The following is a 22,828-nucleotide window of genomic DNA, read 5'->3' as shown; positions in this document are numbered from 1 at the left end:
TGAATGATACTTGAAGCCATGTGATTGAATGAGATTACCTAGGAAGAGAATGTTCTATGAGAAAGGGTCCTGGGAGGAAGAGAATCTGGGACCAAGCCTGGGGATCTCTAATAGAACAAGGAGCAAATGGCAACATGGAAGCCAAGTAAAAGAGTGCTTCCGAGGGGAGATTAGTCCAATGTATCAATGCTGCTGAAAAAACATATGAGATAAACACAAAGTATATTTAGTTTCTATAACCATATATTGATAACTAGAAAAATACTTTTAAAAATAATAATACAGAGTTTGACATCAGCCTCATGAAATTTGTTCTGTCATAGATTACTACTAATAAAATAAACTGGTACCATCCTTTTAGAAATCATTTCAATAGTATATATCAAGAGTTTTTAAAGTGCTCATAGCATTTAACCCAGTTAATCACATTTCCAAGAATCTAATTTAAAAAATAGTCCTTATGGTGGAAAAGACAGTACATCTGATGATATCCATGGCAATAATATATACAATAGTGAAAAAATAAAAATTATCTTAATGTCCAGTAGGGGAGTGTTAAATCAATGATGATAATTCACTCAATGGACTATCAAGCTGTCATTAAAAATGATGTTTATATAGACTTCTAGTTATATAACATGGATATATAACAGTAGCCTACATTTGGTAAATTCTAAGAAATACACTTAATGTGTTTTTTATTTTTATAATTTCTATGTGTTAATTTTTGCCATATTTATAAAATTATCTTTTTTTTAAAGATTTTATTTATTTATTTGTNTTCTATAACCATATATTGATAACTAGAAAAATACTTTTAAAAATAATAATACAGAGTTTGACATCAGCCTCATGAAATTTGTTCTGTCATAGATTACTACTAATAAAATAAACTGGTACCATCCTTTTAGAAATCATTTCAATAGTATATATCAAGAGTTTTTAAAGTGCTCATAGCATTTAACCCAGTTAATCACATTTCCAAGAATCTAATTTAAAAAATAGTCCTTATGGTGGAAAAGACAGTACATCTGATGATATCCATGGCAATAATATATACAATAGTGAAAAAATAAAAATTATCTTAATGTCCAGTAGGGGAGTGTTAAATCAATGATGATAATTCACTCAATGGACTATCAAGCTGTCATTAAAAATGATGTTTATATAGACTTCTAGTTATATAACATGGATATATAACAGTAGCCTACATTTGGTAAATTCTAAGAAATACACTTAATGTGTTTTTTATTTTTATAATTTCTATGTGTTAATTTTTGCCATATTTATAAAATTATCTTTTTTTTAAAGATTTTATTTATTTATTTGTCAGAGAGAGAGAGAGAGACAGCCAGTGAGAGAGGGAACACAAGCAGGGGGAGTGGGAGAGGAAGAAGCAGGCTCCTAGCGGAGGAGCCTGATGTGGGGCTCGATCCCAGATCGCTGGGATCATGCCCTGAGCTGAAGGCAGACGCTTAATGACTGCGCCACCCAGGCGCCCCTATAAAATTATCTTTAATGGCAATGAATTATCCTCTTGATGGAAAAACATGTTTTTAAGCTTGTTTGAATGATTGTCCTAATTTTTTCTTAAACTATCCTTTTTTCTATTATATTTTTGGTATGTGTCACTTATAACGTTTTATTCTTGTCTTATTCTATGTTACATTTATTCCTTTCCTTTGCAGTTATATGAAAGACAGTTGTGGGGCGCCTGGGTGGCACAGCGGTTAAGCGTCTGCCTTCGGCTCAGGGCGTGATCTCGGTGTTATGGGATCAAGCCCCACATCAGGCTCCTCTGCTGTGAGCCTGCTTCTTCCTCTCCCACTCCCCCCGCTTGTGTTCCCTCTCTCGCTGGCTGTCTCTATCTCTGTCAAATAAATAAATAAAATCTTAAAAAAAAAAAAAGACAGTTGTATTTAAAATTCTGAATAGTGAAAAAAATAAAAAATAAAAATAAAATTCTGATTAATGAATAAGATTTTCAGAGATAAAATTTAAAATATCCATTATTTATTATATACCAGGCAAATCTATACTTCTCTATCAAAATCAATAAATGTGTATGCTTCAGGGAGGCCTTACCTGACCATATTCACTCTCAAAAGTAGGTTAAATCCTATTAGATAACCCCCTTGTCCCAATGAATACACTCTGACACCCATCATAGCAATTTCAAGGGCTCCTTTGTTGAAGGTTAACTGGAGCATTATTGGACGATTAGGGCAGAAGGAACCCATGGAATTTCATTTTATTTGTTTTTTATTAAAGGTTTTTATTTATTTATTTTGAGAGAGAGTGTGTGTGTGAGCAGGGGGAGGGACAGAGGCTGAGGGAGAGAGAGAATCTCAAGCAGACTCCACACTGAGCATGGAGCCAGAAGCGGGCTGGATCTCACAACCCTGAGATCAGGACCTGAGCCAAAACCAAGAGTCAGAGGCCTAACCAACTGAGCCCACCAGGTGCCCCAGAAGCTGTGGAATTTTAGACTGACCCTCATTATCTGATTTTTTATTCTAGGGATTCCCTATAATGAAACCATTGCCCCATTCCAAAAATGCCTATGGGAAAAATTCCAATCAATTCAACTACTCCTTAAATCTCATTAGAAAAAGAGGAAGCATGTCAGATCTATTGTTATACTAAGAGAATTTTTGTTAAAGCCTCAAGATGGCGTTTGAAACCTACCTTGAACCAGTATGTTGGGGGTGCCTGGGTGGCTGTGGGTTAAGTGCCTTACTTCAGGTCATGATCTCAGAGTCCTGGGATGGAGCCCCATGTGGATCCCTGTGAGGGGTCCAAGTAGGGTCCAAGTAGGGCTCCACACTCAGTGGGGAGTCTGCTTCTCCCTCTCCCTCTGCCCCTCCTCCTCGTGTTCTCTCTCTCTCTCAAATAAATAAAAATCTTTTTTTAAAAAAAAAAGAATATGTTGTTATAAAGTCAGATTTATATAGAAATAATTCTAACAGATTAGTTTTAGAAACCCCATTACATAGTTCATTGAAATTAAAACATAAGCGTATTGAGGGGCGCCTGGGTGGCTCAGTCGTTAACTGTCTGCCTTCCACCCAGGCGTGATCCCGGCATTCTGGGATTGAGNTGAAATTAAAACATAAGCGTATTGAGGGGCGCCTGGGTGGCTCAGTCGTTAACTGTCTGCCTTCCACCCAGGGCGTGATCCCGGCATTCTGGGATTGAGCCCCACATCAGGCTCCTCCACTGGGAGGCTGCTTCTTCCTCTCCCACTCCCCCTGCTTGTGTTCCCTGTCTTGGTGGCTGTCTCTATCTCTGTCAAATAAATAAATAAAATCTTCNGCTGCTTCTTCCTCTCCCACTCCCCCTGCTTGTGTTCCCTCTCTTGCTGGCTGTCTCTCTCTCTCTGACAAATAAATAAATAAAATCTTTAAAAAAAAATAAGGGTGTTTATTTGCTTGTGTTCCCTCTCTTGCTGGCTGTCTCTCTCTCTCTGACAAATAAATAAATAAAATCTTTAAAAAAAAATAAGGGTGTTTATTTAAAGGTCCCCATAATCTCAATTCATTCAGGAATCTGATTATGTGTGGCATTTTCAATATGTTGGAAATGGTATTACAACCTCTTTGTGATTCGTAAAGCTCAATGGGGAGGAAGCTATATGGTAGAAAAAAACCTGACTCTTGAAAATCTGGTAAATGTATAAATATAATGTCTTAGCTAAAATAACGAATTCAATATATCATGATTTAATTTCAGAATAAGGTTGTCTATGAAAAGTAAAAAGAGGATTTTTTTTTTTACAGAATTCCATAACACTTACCAAGCAGTTGGCCACTTTGGGACAGAAGCCTGCCATATATACAACTCTGAGGAAAAGAATTTATCTTCCACATGACAAAATGGAGAATGGGTATTTAATTTTAAAATTTCATACATAAATTTTATTTTTAAAATTTAGTAAAATAACAATCAGAAATTAAAGTGAAAGAAATTTTATTTATTTATTTATTTTTTAATGATTTTTTATTATATTATGTTAGTCACCATATAGTACATCCCCGGCTTCTGACGTAAAGCTCGATGATTCATTAGTTGCGTATAAAGTGAAAGAAATTTTAAACCCCTAGTGGAATTTCATGTAATATATGTAATTTCCAAGTAGCTTCTTTCATGATACAGAAAAAAATTGTAATAATCAAAACTAATTACCAATTTAGAAACTGCTAGTCACATTTCTGGATTATTATTTTACGACTGGTATTAATAGCTAAACTTCAGTCCCAGAGCCTCATTCAGGGTGTTGGCAAATCCTGGCGATATCTGAAAATGCTTCCCGATGGTTCAGAAAAGTGAACCGCAGTGGAGTAGCCGATACCACCATCATTACCACCATCAGTACACACACATACACACAACACATCCCACCTGAGAGATAAAATCTGTTACTGTTAAATTCGGTAAGAGATTATGGGGTTTAGATAGCCTCTTTTAATCTATTAAAACTAGGCACAGGGCAAGGTGCTTATAACTAAAAGATGCAATTCCTACCCTCAATGATCTTAGCATAGTTGGGGAGACAAGTAAACAAATAGAGGTGGACCCAGGTGAATGGAATAGAGGGTGCACCAATCCAAGTTTGTATGAAAGGGAATCAAGGAGGACTTCCCTAAAGAGGCGACATCTGCATTATTGAAAAGAAAAGTTAGCCAATTGGGGGAGTATTCCAAAGAGAGAGGCAATATACAAGAGCTCTCAAGCAGAGACCTGAGAAAGCAGACACATTTCAGGAGATGCAAAGAAGTTGAATTCATGGGTAAAGTAAAGGGTGACATTCAGAGAGAGAAGATGTTTTGAACAATCATAATAATCTGGGGCTAAAATTCTTGCTCACTTTATAAAACTTTGGGAGATAGGGAGGTAGGAGAAACAGTCATAAAACCAACTAAAGGCTTGTCTGATTTAGCAGAGAGGTCGGAAGGTTATAGGTACCATTTGTTTCTTCTCTACTGTTAACTTTATGGAGCTTCATATACCCATGATTCACTCTTTTAAAGTGTACAATTCAGTGGCTTTTAGTATATTGACGGAGTTGTGGAACTATCACCACTGTTTAATTCTACAACATCTGTATCAACTCAAAAAGAAACCCTATTCTTTCCTCCTCCCAGCCCTTACTACTAATCTATTTTCTGTCTCTATAAATTTGACTATTCTGGATATTTCATATCCAGAGAATCATACAATATATGGTCTTTTGTGACTGGCTTCTTTCAGTTAGCATAATGTTTTCAGGGTTCATTCATGTTGTAGAATGTATCATTATTCCATTCCTAAAAAGGAATAAAAATTGCCAAATAATATTCCATTATATGGATATGCCAACTTTAAAAAAAAATTCATTCTTCAGTTGATGGACATTTTGGTTTTGTCCACTTTCAGTTATTATGAATAGTGCTGCTGTGAGCATTTATTTATAACTCTTTGTGTAGACATAATGTTTTTATTTCTCCTGGTGTATACCTAAGATTGAAATTGTGAGTCATATGGTATCTAATTTCATTTCTTTGTTGTCAGAGAAAATATCTTGTGTGATTTCAATTCTCTTACATGTATTGAAGCTCATTTTATGGCCTAACATGCAATCTGCCCTGGAGGATTTTCCTTGTCCACTCGTGAAGAACATATCGTCTGCTGTTGTTGGGTAGAGTGTCCTGTAGATGTCTGTTAGGTCTAGTTGGTATAGAGTGTTGTTTAAGTGTTCTAGCTCTTTGTTGATCTTTTGCTAGTTATTCTATCCCATTATTGAAAGTGGTATATCAAAGTCTTCAACTATTATTGTTGAATTGTCTATTTCCTCCTTCATTCTGTCAGTTTTTACTTCATGTATTTTGGGTATCTGTTGTCAGATGAATATGTTTATAATTATTATACTTTCCTGATGGATGATAGACTATCTTGACATTATAAAATGTTCTTTATTTTTGTACTATTTTTGCTTTAAAGTTATTTTCTCTGATACTACTATAGCCATTCCAGCTTTCTATGGTTGACTTTGCGTAATATATTTTTTACACTTTACTTTCAACATACTTGTATTTTTTTAAAGATTTTACTTATTTATTTATTTGAGAAACAGGGAGAAAGCATGCACAAGCAGGAGGAGGGACAGAGGGAGAGGGAGAAGCAGACTCCCCACTGAGCAGGAAGCCCAACGTGGGGCTCCATCCCAGGACCCTGACATCATGACCGGAGCCAAAGTCAGATGCTTAACTAACTGAGCCACCCAGGCGCCCCTCAACATATTTGTATTTTTGAATCTTAAGTGTATCTCCTATAGACAATGTATAATTGGAACTTATTTTGTTTTCAGTCTGATAATCCCTGCCATTTGATTACACTGTTCGGTATGCTCACATTTAATGTTATTATTGATATAGTTGGATTTATGTCTGCCATTTTAGTTTCTCTTTCTATATTTTTCATGTCTTTTTTGTTCCTCTGTTCTTTTAGAACTTTGCTTGGGTGAGGGATTTTGCTCGGGTGGCTAAGTTGGGGGGCGGTGGAACCCTCACTAGGGGTATCAGAGTTCCCAGGTATCAGAGCAGGGAAGCTGGCTGCAAAGAGTGAGCCCAGAAGTGGGCTCTCAGCTTGAGATTGCCATAAACTGTGATCCACGGCACAGTCGGGCCACTGCTGTTTGAGCAGGGGCCCAGCAAGCAGCAGAACTGGGAAGACTCCCCTGCCTCCCCCAGGAGGAGCAGTACAGGAGTCTACTGGGTTTGGGTCATGTGCCTGATATAGAAACTCTCCCTCACAGGTCAGTGAGGACAGAGTGTAGCCGGAGACTAGGGAGAGAGAAGTGATTGACTGCTTTTCTCGGAGAGCTCACTGAGGAGTGGGCCCAGAGATTTTGGCTCCAGGGTCAGAGACTAGGAGNCAGAGTGTAGCCGGAGACTAGGGAGAGAGAAGTGATTGACTGCTTTTCTCGGAGAGCTCACTGAGGAGTGGGCCCAGAGATTTTGGCTCCAGGGTCAGAGACTAGGAAGCTGCCATTTTCATTCTCATCCTCTAAAGCTGCCCGAAAGCCTTTAGGGAACAAAAGCCACATAGAGCAAAAAAGGGGAGATTACTTAGTCTGGCCCCTAGCAAGGGCCATGCAATTCTGCCTGGGGCAAAGACATTTGAGAATCAACACAACAGGCCCCTCCCCCATAAGATCAGCAAGAATATCCAGCCAAGACTAAGTTTAACAATCAATGAGGGGACGCCTGGGTGGCACAGAGGTTAAGCCTCTGCCTTTGGCTCAGGGAGTGATCCCGGCATCANAGCTGCCATTTTCATTCTCATCCTCTAAAGCTGCCCGAAAGCCTTTAGGGAACAAAAGCCACATAGAGCAAAAAAGGGGAGATTTCTTAGTCTGGCCCCTAGCAAGGGCCATGCAATTCTGCCTGGGGCAAAGACATTTGAGAATCAACACAACAGGCCCCTCCCCCATAAGATCAGCAAGAATATCCAGCCAAGACTAAGTTTAACAATCAATGAGGGGACTCCTGGGTGGCACAGAGGTTAAGCCTCTGCCTTTGGCTCAGGGAGTGATCCCGGCATCATGGGATTGAGCCCCACATCAGGCTTTTCTGCTATGAGCCTGCTTCTTCCTCTCCCATTCCCCCTCCTTGTGTTCCCTCTCTTGCTGGCTGTCTCTATCTCTGTTGAATAAATAAATAAAATCTTTAAAAAAAAAAAAGAAGTTAAAAAAAAAATAACAATCAATGAGAACCGTAAACCTCCAGCGTTGGGGGAATACAGCACATAGAATTCATGGCTTTTTTCCCATGATTCTTTAGTCTTTGGGATCAAGCCCCACGTCAGGCTTTTCTGCTATGAGCCTGCTTCTTCCTCTCCCATTCCCCCTCCTTGTGTTCCCTCTCTTGCTGGCTGTCTCTATCTCTGTTGAATAAATAAATAAAATCTTTAAAAAAAAAAAAAGTTAAAAAAAAAATAACAATCAATGAGAACCATAAACCTCCAGCGTTGGGGGAATACAGCACATAGAATTCATGGCTTTTTTCCCATGATTCTTTAGTCTTTCAACTTTAATTTTTTAAATTGTCTTTATTTTTTCCTTTCTTTTTTTTAAAAAATTTTTCTTCTTTTTCAACCAACTTCTTATCAATTCCTTTTTTTAAAATCTTTTTAAATTTTCATTTTTACACTCCCATTCTATCCCTTCATTGTATTTAACCTTATTTTTGTGTATATATATATATGTTTTTCTTTCCTTAAAATTCTGGGATGCAGTTTCTTCTAACAGACCAAAATACACCCAAAATCGAGTGTATGGCTCTGTTCTATTCACCCACCTGATCGTATTCTTTTTTTTCTCTCCCTCTCTTGTTCCTTTGTTTTGTTTTGTTAATGTCTTTTTAAATTTCCATCTTTATAGTTACATTCTATCCTGTCAATGTATTTAATTTTATTTTTGTATATATAAGCTTTTCTTTCTTTACAATTTTGAGATGTTCTTTCCTCTAACAAACTGACCAAAATACACTCAGGTGATAATGATTGTTCTATTCAGCTGTCTGTTTATATTGCTTCCTTCGTTGTTGTTGTTGTTGTTTGTTTCTCTTTTGTTTTTTCTTGTTTTTTAATTTCCATTTTTACAGTTACATTCTATCCTTTCATTGTATTTAATTTTATTTTTGTATGTATACAAGTTTTTCTTTCTTTACAATTTTGGGATCTAGTTTTCTAAAAAAACAGACCAAAATACAGACAGAATCCAGCATATTGCTCTAGTCTGCTCACCTGTCTGATTATATTCTTTTTTTTTCCCCCCAGTTTTGGGTCTCTTCTGATTTGTATAGTATATATTACTCTGGGGTCATTGTTGCCTTTTTAGTATTTTGTTTTCTCGTTCATTTATTCTTCTCTGGACAGAATGACAAGATGGAAAAACTCACCTCAAAAAAAAGAACAAGAGGCAGTACTGACTGCTAGGTACCTAATCAAATGGACATTAGTAAGATGTCAGAACTAGAGTTCAGAATAACGATTATAAAGATACTAGCTGGGCTTGAAAAAAGCATAGAACACACTAGAGAATCCCTTTCTGGAGAAATAAAAGAACTAAAATCTAACCAAGTTGAAATCAAAAAGGCTACTAATGAGATGCAATCAAAAATGGAGGCTCTAACTGCTAGGATAAAAGAGGCAGAAGAGAGAATTAGTGATATAGAAGACCAAACGATGGAGAGTAAAGAAGCTGAGAAAAAGAGAGATAAACAACTACTGGATCACGAGGGGAGAGTTCGAGAGACAAGTGATATCATAAAGTGAAACAAATTTAGAATAATTGGGATCCCAGAAGAAGAAGAAAGAGAGAGGGGGGCAGAAGGTATATTGGAGCAAATTATAGTGAGAACTTCCCTAATCTGGGGAAGGAAACAAAGGCATCAAAATCCAGGAGGCACAGAGAAGCCCCCTCAAAATCAATAGAAATAGGTCAACACCCTGAAATCTAGTAGTGAAACTTAAAAATCTCAGAGACAAAGAGAAAATCCTGAAAGCAGCTTGGGACAAGAGATCTGTAACCTACAAGGGTAGAAACATTAAATTGGCAGCAGACCTATCCACAGAGACCTGACAGGACAGAAAGGACTGGCAATGATATATTCAGGGTATAAACAAGAAAAATATGCAGCCAAGAATACTTTATCCAGCTAGGATGTCATTCAAAATAGAAGGAGTGATAAAAAGTNTTTATTTTTGTATGTATACAAGTTTTTCTTTCTTTACAATTTTGGGATCTAGTTTTCTAAAAAAACAGACCAAAATACAGACGGAATCCAGCATATTGCTCTAGTCTGCTCACCTGTCTGATTATATTCTTTTTTTCCCCCCAGTTTTGGGTCTCTTCTGATTTGTATAGTATATATTACTCTGGGGTCATTGTTGCCTTTTTAGTATTTTGTTTTCTCGTTCATTTATTCTTCTCTGGACAGAATGACAAGATGGAAAAACTCACCTCAAAAAAAAGAACAAGAGGCAGTACTGACTGCTAGGTACCTAATCAAATGGACATTAGTAAGATGTCAGAACTAGAGTTCAGAATAACGATTATAAAGATACTAGCTGGGCTTGAAAAAAGCATAGAACACACTAGAGAATCCCTTTCTGGAGAAATAAAAGAACTAAAATCTAACCAAGTTGAAATCAAAAAGGCTACTAATGAGATGCAATCAAAAATGGAGGCTCTAACTGCTAGGATAAAAGAGGCAGAAGAGAGAATTAGTGATATAGAAGACCAAACGATGGAGAGTAAAGAAGCTGAGAAAAAGAGAGATAAACAACTACTGGATCACGAGGGGAGAATTCGAGAGACAAGTGATATCATAAAGTGAAACAAATTTAGAATAATTGGGATCCCAGAAGAAGAAGAAAGAGAGAGGGGGGCAGAAGGTATATTGGAGCAAATTATAGTGAGAACTTCCCTAATCTGGGGAAGGAAACAAAGGCATCAAAATCCAGGAGGCACAGAGAAGCCCCCTCAAAATCAATAGAAATAGGTCAACACCCTGAAATCTAGTAGTGAAACTTAAAAATCTCAGAGACAAAGAGAAAATCCTGAAAGCAGCTTGGGACAAGAGATCTGTAACCTACAAGGGTAGAAACATTAAATTGGCAGCAGACCTATCCACAGAGACCTGACAGGACAGAAAGGACTGGCAATGATATATTCAGGGTATAAACAAGAAAAATATGCAGCCAAGAATACTTTATCCAGCTAGGATGTCATTCAAAATAGAAGGAGTGATAAAAAGTTTCCAGGACAAACAGAAACTAAAACAATTTGTGATCACCAAACCAGCCCTACAAGAAATATTGAAAGGGGTCCTCTAAGCAAAGAGAGAGCCCAAAAGTAACAGACCAGAAAGAAACAGAGACACTATACAGTAACAGTCACCTTACAGGCAATATAATGGCACTAAATATCTTTCAATAGTTACCCTGAACATAAATGGGCTAAATGCCCCAGTCAAAAGACACAGGGCATCAGATTGGATAAAAAAGTAAGACCCATTGATATGCTGTCTGCAAGAGACTCAGTTTAGACCCAAAGACACTTCCAGGTTTAAAGTGAGGGGGTGGAAAACCATTTATCATGCTAATGGACATCAAAAGAAAGCTGGGTGGCAATCCTTATATCAGACAAATTAGATTTTAGATCAAAGACTGTAAGAAGAGATGAGGAAGGGCGCTATATCATAAAGGGTCTGTCCAAAAAGAAGACCTAACAATTGTAAATATTTATGCCCCTAACATGGGAGCAGCCAATTATATAAGCCAATTAATAACAAAATCAGAGAACGTATTGATAATAATATAATAATATTATATGGAATGGAAAGATATCCAAGCAGATCAACAAGGAAAGAAGGGCTTTGAATGACACACTGACCAGATGAATTTCACAGATATATTCAGAATATTCCATCCCAAACAACAGAATACACATTCTTCTCGAGTACACATGGAACATTCTCCAGAATAGATCACATCCTGAGTCACAAATCAGGTGTCAACTGGTACCAAAAGACTGGGATCATTCTCTGAATATTTTTGGACCACAGTGCTTTGAAACTGTAACTCATCACAAGAGGAAAGTTGGAAAGAATTCAAATCCATGGAGGCTAAAGAGCATCCTACTGAAGAATGAATGGGTCAGCTGGAGTGGAGGGGGATGGGGGTGGGGTGGTTGGGTATGTGTTGTGGTGAGTGCTGGGTGTTGTGTAAGACTGAAGAATCACAGACCTGTACGTCTGAAACAAATAATACATTATACGTTAATTTTTTAAATGTTTTAAATGTAAAAAAAGAAAAGAACATTTTATTACTTCCTTCTCTGTCTTGTATGCATTTTATTCCATTTCTCATCTTATTATGGTAGACACTTCCAGTGTGATATTGAATAGGAGGGGTAAGAGGAGACATCTATGCCTTTGTTCATAGAAGGAATGGATCTAGTTTCTCATTATTAAGTTTTTTGCATGGCTTTTGTAGATGCTCCTTTGTCAAGTTGAGAAAGTCCCTCTCCATTGCTTGTTATCTGAGAGTTCTTATTATAAATAGGTGTGAGATTTTGTCAAATGCTTTTTCTGCATCTATTGATGTCATTATATGCTTTTTCTTTTTTTAACCTTTGGTGTGGTAGATTACATTAATTGATTTTTAATGTTGAACCAGACTTGCATAACTGGAATAAATCCCATTTGGCCATGGTATATAATTCTTTTTACACATTGCTGAATTCAAAAGGTCTGCAACTTTACCTGTAATGTCTTTATCTGGTTTTGGTATTAGGGCATCTTTCTCCGTTTTCTGTTTTCAATTTACTGATTTCTGCTGCAATTTTTTTTCTTCCATTTCCTTTAGGTTTGTATTGCTTTTTTTTTTCTCTAGTTTTCTAAGGTGGAAGCTTAGAGCATTGATTTTAGATCTTTCTTCTTTTCTAATATATGCAATTTAATGCCATACATTTCCCTCTAAGCCTTGCTTTCACTTCAGCTTTCAAATTTTGGTAAGCTGTGTTTTTTTCATTTGTTCAAAACATTTTTCATTTTCTTTTTGTTCAAAATATTTTTAAATTTCAGTTGAAATTTTTTTCCTTGACTAATGTGTTATTTAGAAGTGTTTAAGCTCCAAATCTTTGCGGATTTTTCCAGCTATCTTTCTGTTATTGACTTCTAGCTTAATTACATTGTATTTTGAGAGCATACTTTGTATAATTTTTTTTTTAATTTCTTAAGATGTGTTTTATGACCCAGTATATGGTGTGTCATGGTCAATGTTCTATATGAACTTGAGAAGAATGTGTATTCTGCGGTTGTTGGATGAGATATTCTTTAATGTCATTTGGATACACTTGATTGATGGTGCTGTTTAGTTATGTCCTTACTGATTTTCTGCCTGCTGGATCTGTCAATTACTGAAAGAGGAGTTTTGAATCTCTAACTATACTTGTGGATTTTTCTATTTCTCCTTGCAGTTCCATATTGTTTAAAAAGACATATTTGTGGCAAAACTAGTTTTTAAAAAGCACAGGAATGTGAACACAAATGCAAACACAAAATCGGACCAGTGATTATGTGTAAGCAAGTGGGTATGGGGGAAGGAAAGCCATAGGACATTTCTAAGGTATTGGTAACATTCTGATTCTTGATCTAGGTGACTAGTACACAGGTGTTCATCTTAGTACTATTCTTTAAGTGTGTGTGTGTGTGTGTGTCATATACTCTTTTGTATATGTGAAACATTAATAATAAAGTTATTAAATAAGTGGTATTTTAAAAGAAACACAAAGAAAACATGCATATATAGAGAACATCAGAAGTTCATTTTTTAAAACTATTGTCTTGGATGCCATAAAATACCACCACCTGATTGACTAATCTGGGTTTAGAAAAAGTTATCCTTAGAAAAGATACATTTTGTGGTAAAACAAGAAAGCAAAATAGAAGAGATAGCTCTGGGCAGAACTTAAAAGACAGTGGAACATAATAGGGAAGACAGAATGGGCACTCTAAGAGAGAGTAAGAACACAAACAGTTTTGGTAGACAAACAGGAAGAACACACCTGAAATATAATATGGCAAGTGGAATTAAATAGGAAAAAAATATGGAAATTCCCTGAAAATCATTTGGAATAGCTTGAATTTTTTTCCTGGATATAATTAAGGGGCCACTAATATTTCTAAGCAGAACATGGCAGATTAAATGCGTTTATTTATCTCTATTCTCTCCCATTATCTCACTAAGATAGTTGCAAGCCTACAAGGAGAAGCGATGGGAAGGGAAGCAAGAACAGAAAGTAGAAAGCAGAGACAGAAGTGGTATCTGATGTAGCAGAGCATGAAATTGTGTTAATTAAGAGCTTGCAGAGGGAATTCTAAAGTGATGGGAACCCTCCAGTGTGCCTTCAGTCCTTTCCTCCAGCTCTGCTCCCTGCATATGGAAACCTAACATATATCCTCCTGGCAAGATAGAAGAGGATTTTTCTTTACATTAGCTGATCAGACCTACTTAAAAGATTTGGAGTCAGAAGGGGAGAAGCACAGTGGAGCACAGGAGGAGAGAGAAGTATCCCTAAGAACTGACGCACAACTTGTTACAACTTCTCTCTTATATATTAAAGGAAAACCAAAGACTACCAGAGAATTACAGAAAGCTTCAACATGAACATCAGACTCCTAAATTAATAAAGAGAACAATGGAACTCAGAGGAAACAAAACATAGCAGGGAGCAAAAGAAAAGATCCAAAAAAGCATAAATAACATCTTCCCAGAAATAGAAGATATTATATACATAAAAGAAAACTAAGATGTTATAAGATGGGAAAGAAGTAAAAGAATTTTGAAAAGTGTATAATCATGATGAAAAAAATCAAACACTTGAAAACAAAATGATAGACATGGAAAATTGAAATGCTCAGTATGTCCTGACCAGGCCTTGAGTGTGGCTCCTTTCTAGGCCTTGTAGATAAACAGTTCTCCATCCAAACAAAAGAGTCACCGATACCTCATTATGTAACTACACATATGTGAGATTGTCATATAGCCAGTGGACAATGTAAAAAAATGGTACTGATAATTGTAGAAACTGTACTTGAAACTGATGTTATAGAGTAAGTAGTGTGGCTTGCAAGCAGCAGTAATAGCATTGCATTTCATGGTGGCATGGTTTAGGGCACAGAGGTTTGGTGACAACCCTACAGCTGCCCAACATGGGTCCCCCTGACCTGCCAGGACCACATTCTGAGTGGGCAGAATGCCATCACCCAAGTATATAATCACAGAGGAAAGAGGAAACTCAGGAGACATTTACTGAACATCTACAACCTGATGTCTCCTGGATTGCCCTGATGAGAAACTCTCTTTGGAATTTTTCATAACTTCTGAGATACATGGGCAAATCATTATTTTCACAAATTCCTCTGTATATCCACTCAAAAGATAGACCCAGCCCTGTCAAATTTTNGCTGGAGTGGAGGGGGATGGGGGTGGGGTGGTTGGGTATGTGTTGTGGTGAGTGCTGGGTGTTGTGTAAGACTGAAGAATCACAGACCTGTACGTCTGAAACAAATAATACATTATACGTTAATTTTTTAAATGTTTTAAATGTAAAAAAAGAAAAGAACATTTTATTACTTCCTTCTCTGTCTTGTATGCATTTTATTCCATTTCTCATCTTATTATGGTAGACACTTCCAGTGTGATATTGAATAGGAGGGGTAAGAGGAGACATCTATGCCTTTGTTCATAGAAGGAATGGATCTAGTTTCTCATTATTAAGTTTTTTGCATGGCTTTTGTAGATGCTCCTTTGTCAAGTTGAGAAAGTCCCTCTCCATTGCTTGTTATCTGAGAGTTCTTATTATAAATAGGTGTGAGATTTTGTCAAATGCTTTTTCTGCATCTATTGATGTCATTATATGCTTTTTCTTTTTTTAACCTTTGGTGTGGTAGATTACATTAATTGATTTTTAATGTTGAACCAGACTTGCATAACTGGAATAAATCCCATTTGGCCATGGTATATAATTCTTTTTACACATTGCTGAATTCAAAAGGTCTGCAACTTTACCTGTAATGTCTTTATCTGGTTTTGGTATTAGGGCATCTTTCTCCGTTTTCTGTTTTCAATTTACTGATTTCTGCTGCAATTTTTTTTCTTCCATTTCCTTTAGGTTTGTATTGCTTTTTTTTTTCTCTAGTTTTCTAAGGTGGAAGCTTAGAGCATTGATTTTAGATCTTTCTTCTTTTCTAATATATGCAATTTAATGCCATACATTTCCCTCTAAGCCTTGCTTTCACTTCAGCTTTCAAATTTTGGTAAGCTGTGTTTTTTTCATTTGTTCAAAACATTTTTCATTTTCTTTTTGTTCAAAACATTTTTAAATTTCAGTTGAAATTTTTTTCCTTGACTAATGTGTTATTTAGAAGTGTTTAAGCTCCAAATCTTTGCGGATTTTTCCAGCTATCTTTCTGTTATTGACTTCTAGCTTAATTACATTGTATTTTGAGAGCATACTTTGTATAATTTTTTTTTTAATTTCTTAAGATGTGTTTTATGACCCAGTATATGGTGTGTCATGGTCAATGTTCTATATGAACTTGAGAAGAATGTGTATTCTGCGGTTGTTGGATGAGATATTCTTTAATGTCATTTGGATACACTTGATTGATGGTGCTGTTTAGTTATGTCCTTACTGATTTTCTGCCTGCTGGATCTGTCAATTACTGAAAGAGGAGTTTTGAATCTCTAACTATACTTGTGGATTTTTCTATTTCTCCTTGCAGTTCCATATTGTTTAAAAAGACATATTTGTGGCAAAACTAGTTTTTAAAAAGCACAGGAATGTGAACACAAATGCAAACACAAAATTGGGCCAGTGATTATGTGTAAGCAAGTGGGTATGGGGGAAGGAAAGCCATAGGACATTTCTAAGGTATTGGTAACATTCTGATTCTTGATCTAGGTGACTAGTACACAGGTGTTCATCTTAGTACTATTCTTTAAGTGTGTGTTGTGTGTGTGTGTCGTATACTCTTTTGTATATGTGAAACATTAATAATAAAGTTATTAAATAAGTGGTATTTTAAAAGAAACACAAAGAAAACATGCATATATAGAGAACATCAGAAGTTCATTTTTTAAAACTATTGTCTTGGATGCCATAAAATACCACCACCTGATTGACTAATCTGGGTTTAGAAAAAGTTATCCTTAGAAAAGATACATTTTGTGGTAAAACAAGAAAGCAAAATAGAAGAGATAGCTCTGGGCAGAACTTAAAAGACAGTGGAACATAATAGGGAAGACAGAATGGGCACTCTAAGAGAGAGTAAGAACACAAACAGTTTTGGTAGACAAACAGGAAGAACACACCTGAAATATAATATGGCAAGTGGAATTAAATAGGAAAAAAATATGGAAATTCCCTGAAAATCATTTGGAATAGCTTGAATTTTTTTCCTGGATATAATTAAGGGGCCACTAATATTTCTAAGCAGAACATGGCAGATTAAATGCGTTTATTTATCTCTATTCTCTCCCATTATCTCACTAAGATAGTTGCAAGCCTACAAGGAGAAGCGATGGGAAGGGAAGCAAGAACAGAAAGTAGAAAGCAGAGACAGAAGTGGTATCTGATGTAGCAGAGCATGAAATTGTGTTAATTAAGAGCTTGCAGAGGGAATTCTAAAGTGATGGGAACCCTCCAGTGTGCCTTCAGTCCTTTCCTCCAGCTCTGCTCCCTGCATATGGAAACCTAACATATATCCTCCTGGCAAGATAGAAGAGGATTTTTCTTTACATTAGCTGATCAGACCTACTTAAAAGATTTGGAGTCAGAAGGGGAGAAGCACAGTGGAGCACAGGAGGAGAGAGAAGTATCCCTAAGAACTGACGCACAACTTGTTACAACTTCTCTCTTATATATTAAAGGAAAACCAAAGACTACCAGAGAATTACAGAAAGCTTCAACATGAACATCAGACTCCTAAGTTAATAAAGAGAACAATGGAACTCAGAGGAAACAAAACATAGCAGGGAGCAAAAGAAAAGATCCAAAAAAGCATAAATAACATCTTCCCAGAAATAGAAGATATTATATACATAAAAGAAAACTAAGATGTTATAAGATGGGAAAGAAGTAAAAGAATTTTGAAAAGTGTATAATCATGATGAAAAAAATCAAACACTTGAAAACAAAATGATAGACATGGAAAATTGAAATGCTCAGTATGTCCTGACCAGGCCTTGAGTGTGGCTCCTTTCTAGGCCTTGTAGATAAACAGTTCTCCATCCAAACAAAAGAGTCACCGATACCTCATTATGTAACTACACATATGTGAGATTGTCATATAGCCAGTGGACAATGTAAAAAAATGGTACTGATAATTGTAGAAACTGTACTTGAAACTGATGTTATAGAGTAAGTAGTGTGGCTTGCAAGCAGCAGTAATAGCATTGCATTTCATGGTGGCATGGTTTAGGGCACAGAGGTTTGGTGACAACCCTACAGCTGCCCAACATGGGTCCCCCTGACCTGCCAGGACCACATTCTGAGTGGGCAGAATGCCATCACCCAAGTATATAATCACAGAGGAAAGAGGAAACTCAGGAGACATTTACTGAACATCTACAACCTGATGTCTCCTGGATTGCCCTGATGAGAAACTCTCTTTGGAATTTTTCATAACTTCTGAGATACATGGGCAAATCATTATTTTCACAAATTCCTCTGTATATCCACTCAAAAGATAGACCCAGCCCTGTCAAATTTTAGAATACCAAGAGAAAACGGGAAGATCCTAAAACTTATAAAAAGGCAACCCATTTAAACAATAACAAGAATCAATGTATCATCTGACTTTTCATTAGGCAACTTTAATACAAAAAGACCGGAGAAAGTGCCCTCAGATTTCTGAAGTCTCTGGCTAGCCAATTTATCCAGCAGGTATGTAAAATATTTTCAGAGACTCAGGGTCTCAAAAATTTTTGTTCATATATACTTTCACAAAGAGGTACTGAAGAATGTGCTTTAGCAAAACAAGAAAGAACAAAACACTGGATCCAGTAAGTGGTGGCTTCAGCCCAAAGAGTAATGAAGTGAAACAAGTACTAGATTACCTCTGCATTTACCACATGGAAGATATTGTGAAGAACCACATTACCTATTGGAACACTTGAGAAACAACAAATTTTCAAAATGGAATAATTATTAACTCTAGGAGAAATATCATGAATATGTATATGTGTATATGAAAATGTAATTATAGTAAAATAACTGACACAGTAGTAAACAATATTTACATAGTAAAACAATGTAAACACTATAGATTTCGCTAAACACTGTGCTACTGGGAGAAAAGATGTATGGGTAGTTATATTTTATGAGAAATACATCATCTGTCATATAAGCAGCCAATATATAATGTGTAAAAATCTTATGTTACAAGAGGCATAAGAATATTTGAGAATTTGGAGACACATTGCAGATGAAAGAGTTGTCAGAGTCAAGATTATTTTCCTTTGGGAACAAGAGTGAAGAATGAGGAGAAATGGGGCAAAGGTAGCATTTTAGTGCTATTTGATTTGTTTAGCCCAGATTTACACTGATAAAAGTAAAAAAAATTTTTAAAGATGGTAAATGGCAACAATGTACAAGATGGAAGAGAGAAGAGAGAGATACTATTTTATTTTCCTATTTTCTATTTTTTTCTTTTTAGGACCTGGCATGTTTTGATACCAATGACATATGATGATGCGCTAAAGGAGATTAAAGGAAATCAAGTGGCTTTTCAAGATTGCTTTATTGCAGATTTTATTTTCCTGCTGACCTTTCCTTTGTTGACAATACCTGAGATTCCTGGATATTTACCAATCACTTCACCACATGGTAGTCAGTTAATGGCAGCCTGGGCTGCTTGTGTTCCTTCATCTGTTGTTGTGGTAGCCGATATGGAGACCTTTCAAACAAATGATTCATTCCGTACTTGGACCAGAATCAGAGTGCCTCCAAACATTTTGACTGAGGATGAAAGACACAGCGTGTCTGATGTGAGCCTATCACGGGATGGAATATTTTTTCTAATAAATGGTATTCTTTACATAAAAAGTTTTACTGAGTTCAAAAGACTGGGAATAAGTGAAAATCTTCCTGATAGTGGAATTATTGGCATTACAACAAGAAAATGGTGTTGGGTCAAATATTTATTAAAGGTTAGTAAAAGATGATATATATGTATATAACACACATTTAGATATATTTACCATATTATTTAATTCAGTGAAATATGAGAGTATACTATACAGCTTTTTTGCAGAGTTATTTTATTTATGGTTGTAAATAAGTCCATCTTCCTACCTAACTTTTCAGAGGCCTCTTTATAGAGATACATTTCCAATAAAAGAAATAAAATAAATTTTGTATATTTTTATGCAGAGTCATTTAGCCATATTGTAAGAGTTTTGTTTTACCTTGACTTGGGCAAAAGGTCCAAAAAATTATTTTCCCCAAACAAAGATTCTATGTGCTCTCAAAAATGAATTAACTCCTCTTTTTGACAATATAATGAATAAAATAGCCTAAAGCTATTCCATTACAAAACACCTAAGATGTATAAAAATTTTAAACCTTTTTTAAAGCATATAGCTGGACCTGTATGGAAGTAGGGGAAATCCTGAGAGGAATGGGGTAGTCCTGGATCACTAATCCAGAGGCATAAAACAATTCCAAAATCTCAGCTGCTGTAAGCCCATGTGCTGATCTTAGATATTTAGACTTTTGGTACTTGGACACAAGACCTTGGGCCTGAGCGAGGTAGGGCATCTGATAATCATTTTTTCATAAAACAAGAACCTTCAAAAATTTTCCTAACATAATTAAATCTATCTCAGCTTAAACTCTTAGAAGTTCAAAAGACGTTAAGGCTAGCACCAAGCATAAGTAAACACAATAATTTCTGGAGAAATAAACCCTCAAGTCATTTCCCACAGATAACATTCTGACAAAATTGAGCTCACAGTAAAAAATGACAAAACACACAAAGAATCAAGATGCCATGGGAGTCAGCAGAAACAATAAAGAGTGGAATCATTCCTGTAAGGACATTAGGTATTGGAGTTGACAAAATATAAAGTATCTTTAATAGAAGTAAATAAATGGAAAACAGGGGAAAAGGAATCTACCAAATGTCAAGGCAATTAATAAAACTAAAAGCAAGAAAATCATTACTATAAAATTTAGGATGGTGGTTATGCTGGAAAGGAGAAACATAGTGACTGGGAGAGAGCATGGGTGGCATTTGGGAGTTCTGATGATATTCTGTTTCTAAATCTCCAAGTTCATTACAAAGACTTCTGCTTTGTCACAGATCTTCCAGCTGTGTATTTTTCTAGTCATTTCATTTTCTGTATGTGGATTGTATTTCAAAATTTTTCATATATAAAAATAAATGTTAAAATATTACATTTTATGTAATAAGCTTAGGTAAAACTAATGAAAATTGAAATGTAAAATTCCATGGACAGCTCAAATTGAAGATTAGATCCAACAAAGATAACTAATGCATTGGAAATTAGATAAGATGAAATTAAACAAAATAAAAGACTGAGAGAAAAAAATGGAAAACAAGAAAAAAAGAATAAAGGAGAGAAAAGAGAATGGAAAAGAGAAGATCCAACATATATCTAATCAGCACTCCAAAATGAAAGACTAGAGAGATGGGAAAGAACTGAGAATTTTTCAGACTTAAAGAAAGATATCAATTCTCAGTCCAGAAATACTAATAAATGCCAATTGATATGGTAAAAAATAAAACCCACTTAGCACAAAATAATGAAATTGCACAGTCACAAATTGCATGTTAGTCAAAGACTAATGAGATATTAAAAGTATCCAGACAGAAAAGACAAATTATAAGCAAGGCAATAAAATAATTAGGACCAGTGGAAGCCAGAAGATAGTAAAATACTCAAGTAACTGAAGTAAAATTATTGTCAACCTAAACTTATATACATTCAAAGAAACAATCCTCAAGAACAAGAATGCTTAAAACTATTTTAAAGAATCAAAACCAGGTATTTTAAATATAAATAGAATAACTGCATTGAAAACTTATTAGATATGCTCAATAGCAAAATGGAGATGACATGACAGAGGAAACAGCCAATAAAACTGAAGTTACATCAATAGAAATTTTCCAATCTAAACAATAGAAAAAATTGTCAAATTGAACCAAGTATGGGGCACCTGGAGGTCCAGTTGGTTAAGTGTCCAACTCTTGATTTTTAGCTAAGGTCTGATCTCAGGGTCATGAGATCAGGCCCCATGTCAGGCCCCATGCTCAGCACAGCATCTGCTTGAGACTCTCTTTTCCTCTCCCTCTGCTCCCATGCTCTCTCTCTCTCTCCTTCCCTCTCTAAAATAAATAAATAAATCTTTAAAAAAATTAAACCAAGTCTTAGAGACCTATGGGACGATACCAAAAGGTCTAGCATTCATGTCATTGAAGTCTTAAGAAGGAGAGGAGAAGGAGTATCATGTAGAAAAAATATTAGAAACTTCCCATAGTTGGCAAAAGATATAAACTTATGGGGTCATGAAACTCAGCAAACTCCAATAAGATAATTGCAAAGAAATTCATAAACTACTGAAAACCAAAGGGGGAAAAAACTGGAAAGCACCCGGAGAAAAATGACATATCATATATAGGGAGACAATGATCCAAGTGATGGCAGATTTCTCATTAGGAGCCATAGATGACAGAAGGCAATTAAGTAATATTAAATGCTGAAAGAAAAGAAATATTAACCTAGAGTTCTGTTTCTAGACAAAAATGTCTTTCAGGAATTAAGGAGAAAAAGACATTTTTTGATGAAAGAAAACTAAGAGAATTTGTTACCAGCAGACCTGTTCTAAAAGAAATAAATGCCTAATGAAGCTTATCAGGTGGGAAGGAAATGGAAAATTTATTTTTTTTAAAGATTTTATTTATTTATTTGACAGAGATAGAGACACAGCGAGAGAGGGAACACAAGCAGGGGGAGTGGGAGAGGAAGAAGCAGGCTCATAGCAGAGGAGCCTGATGTGGGACTCGAACCCACAATGCTGGGATCACGCCCTGAGCCGAAGGCAGACACTTAACCGCTGTGCCACCCAGGTGCCCCAGGAAATGGAAAATTTAAAAAGTCAGGAATCGGGGTGCCTGGGTGGCACAGCGGTTAAGCGTCTGCCTTCGGCTCAGGGCATGATCCTGGAGTTATGGGATCGAGCCCCACATCAGGC

The 22,828-nt window shown here is 36.1% G+C and overlaps 1 protein-coding gene across 1 annotated transcript in view; it reads left to right on the top strand.

The window, feature by feature from the left end:
• CATSPERE (catsper channel auxiliary subunit epsilon) overlaps positions 1 to 22,828 on the top strand; it is a 128,634-nt gene that overhangs the window by 40,562 nt on the left and 65,244 nt on the right. Inside the window, exons 3-4 of the mRNA XM_019798515.2 lie at positions 3,780 to 3,886; positions 19,269 to 19,761. Of these exons, the coding sequence (XP_019654074.2) occupies positions 3,780 to 3,886; positions 19,269 to 19,761 (600 nt within the window). The remainder of the gene's footprint in view (positions 1 to 3,779; positions 3,887 to 19,268; positions 19,762 to 22,828) is intronic.

The sequence above is a fragment of the Ailuropoda melanoleuca genome, chromosome 8, assembly GCF_002007445.2.
Source record: "Ailuropoda melanoleuca isolate Jingjing chromosome 8, ASM200744v2, whole genome shotgun sequence".
Classification (NCBI taxonomy): Eukaryota; Metazoa; Chordata; class Mammalia; order Carnivora; family Ursidae; genus Ailuropoda; species Ailuropoda melanoleuca.
The sequence above is the reverse complement of the archived record's forward strand: the minus strand, read 5'-3'. Positions and strand labels throughout refer to the sequence as shown.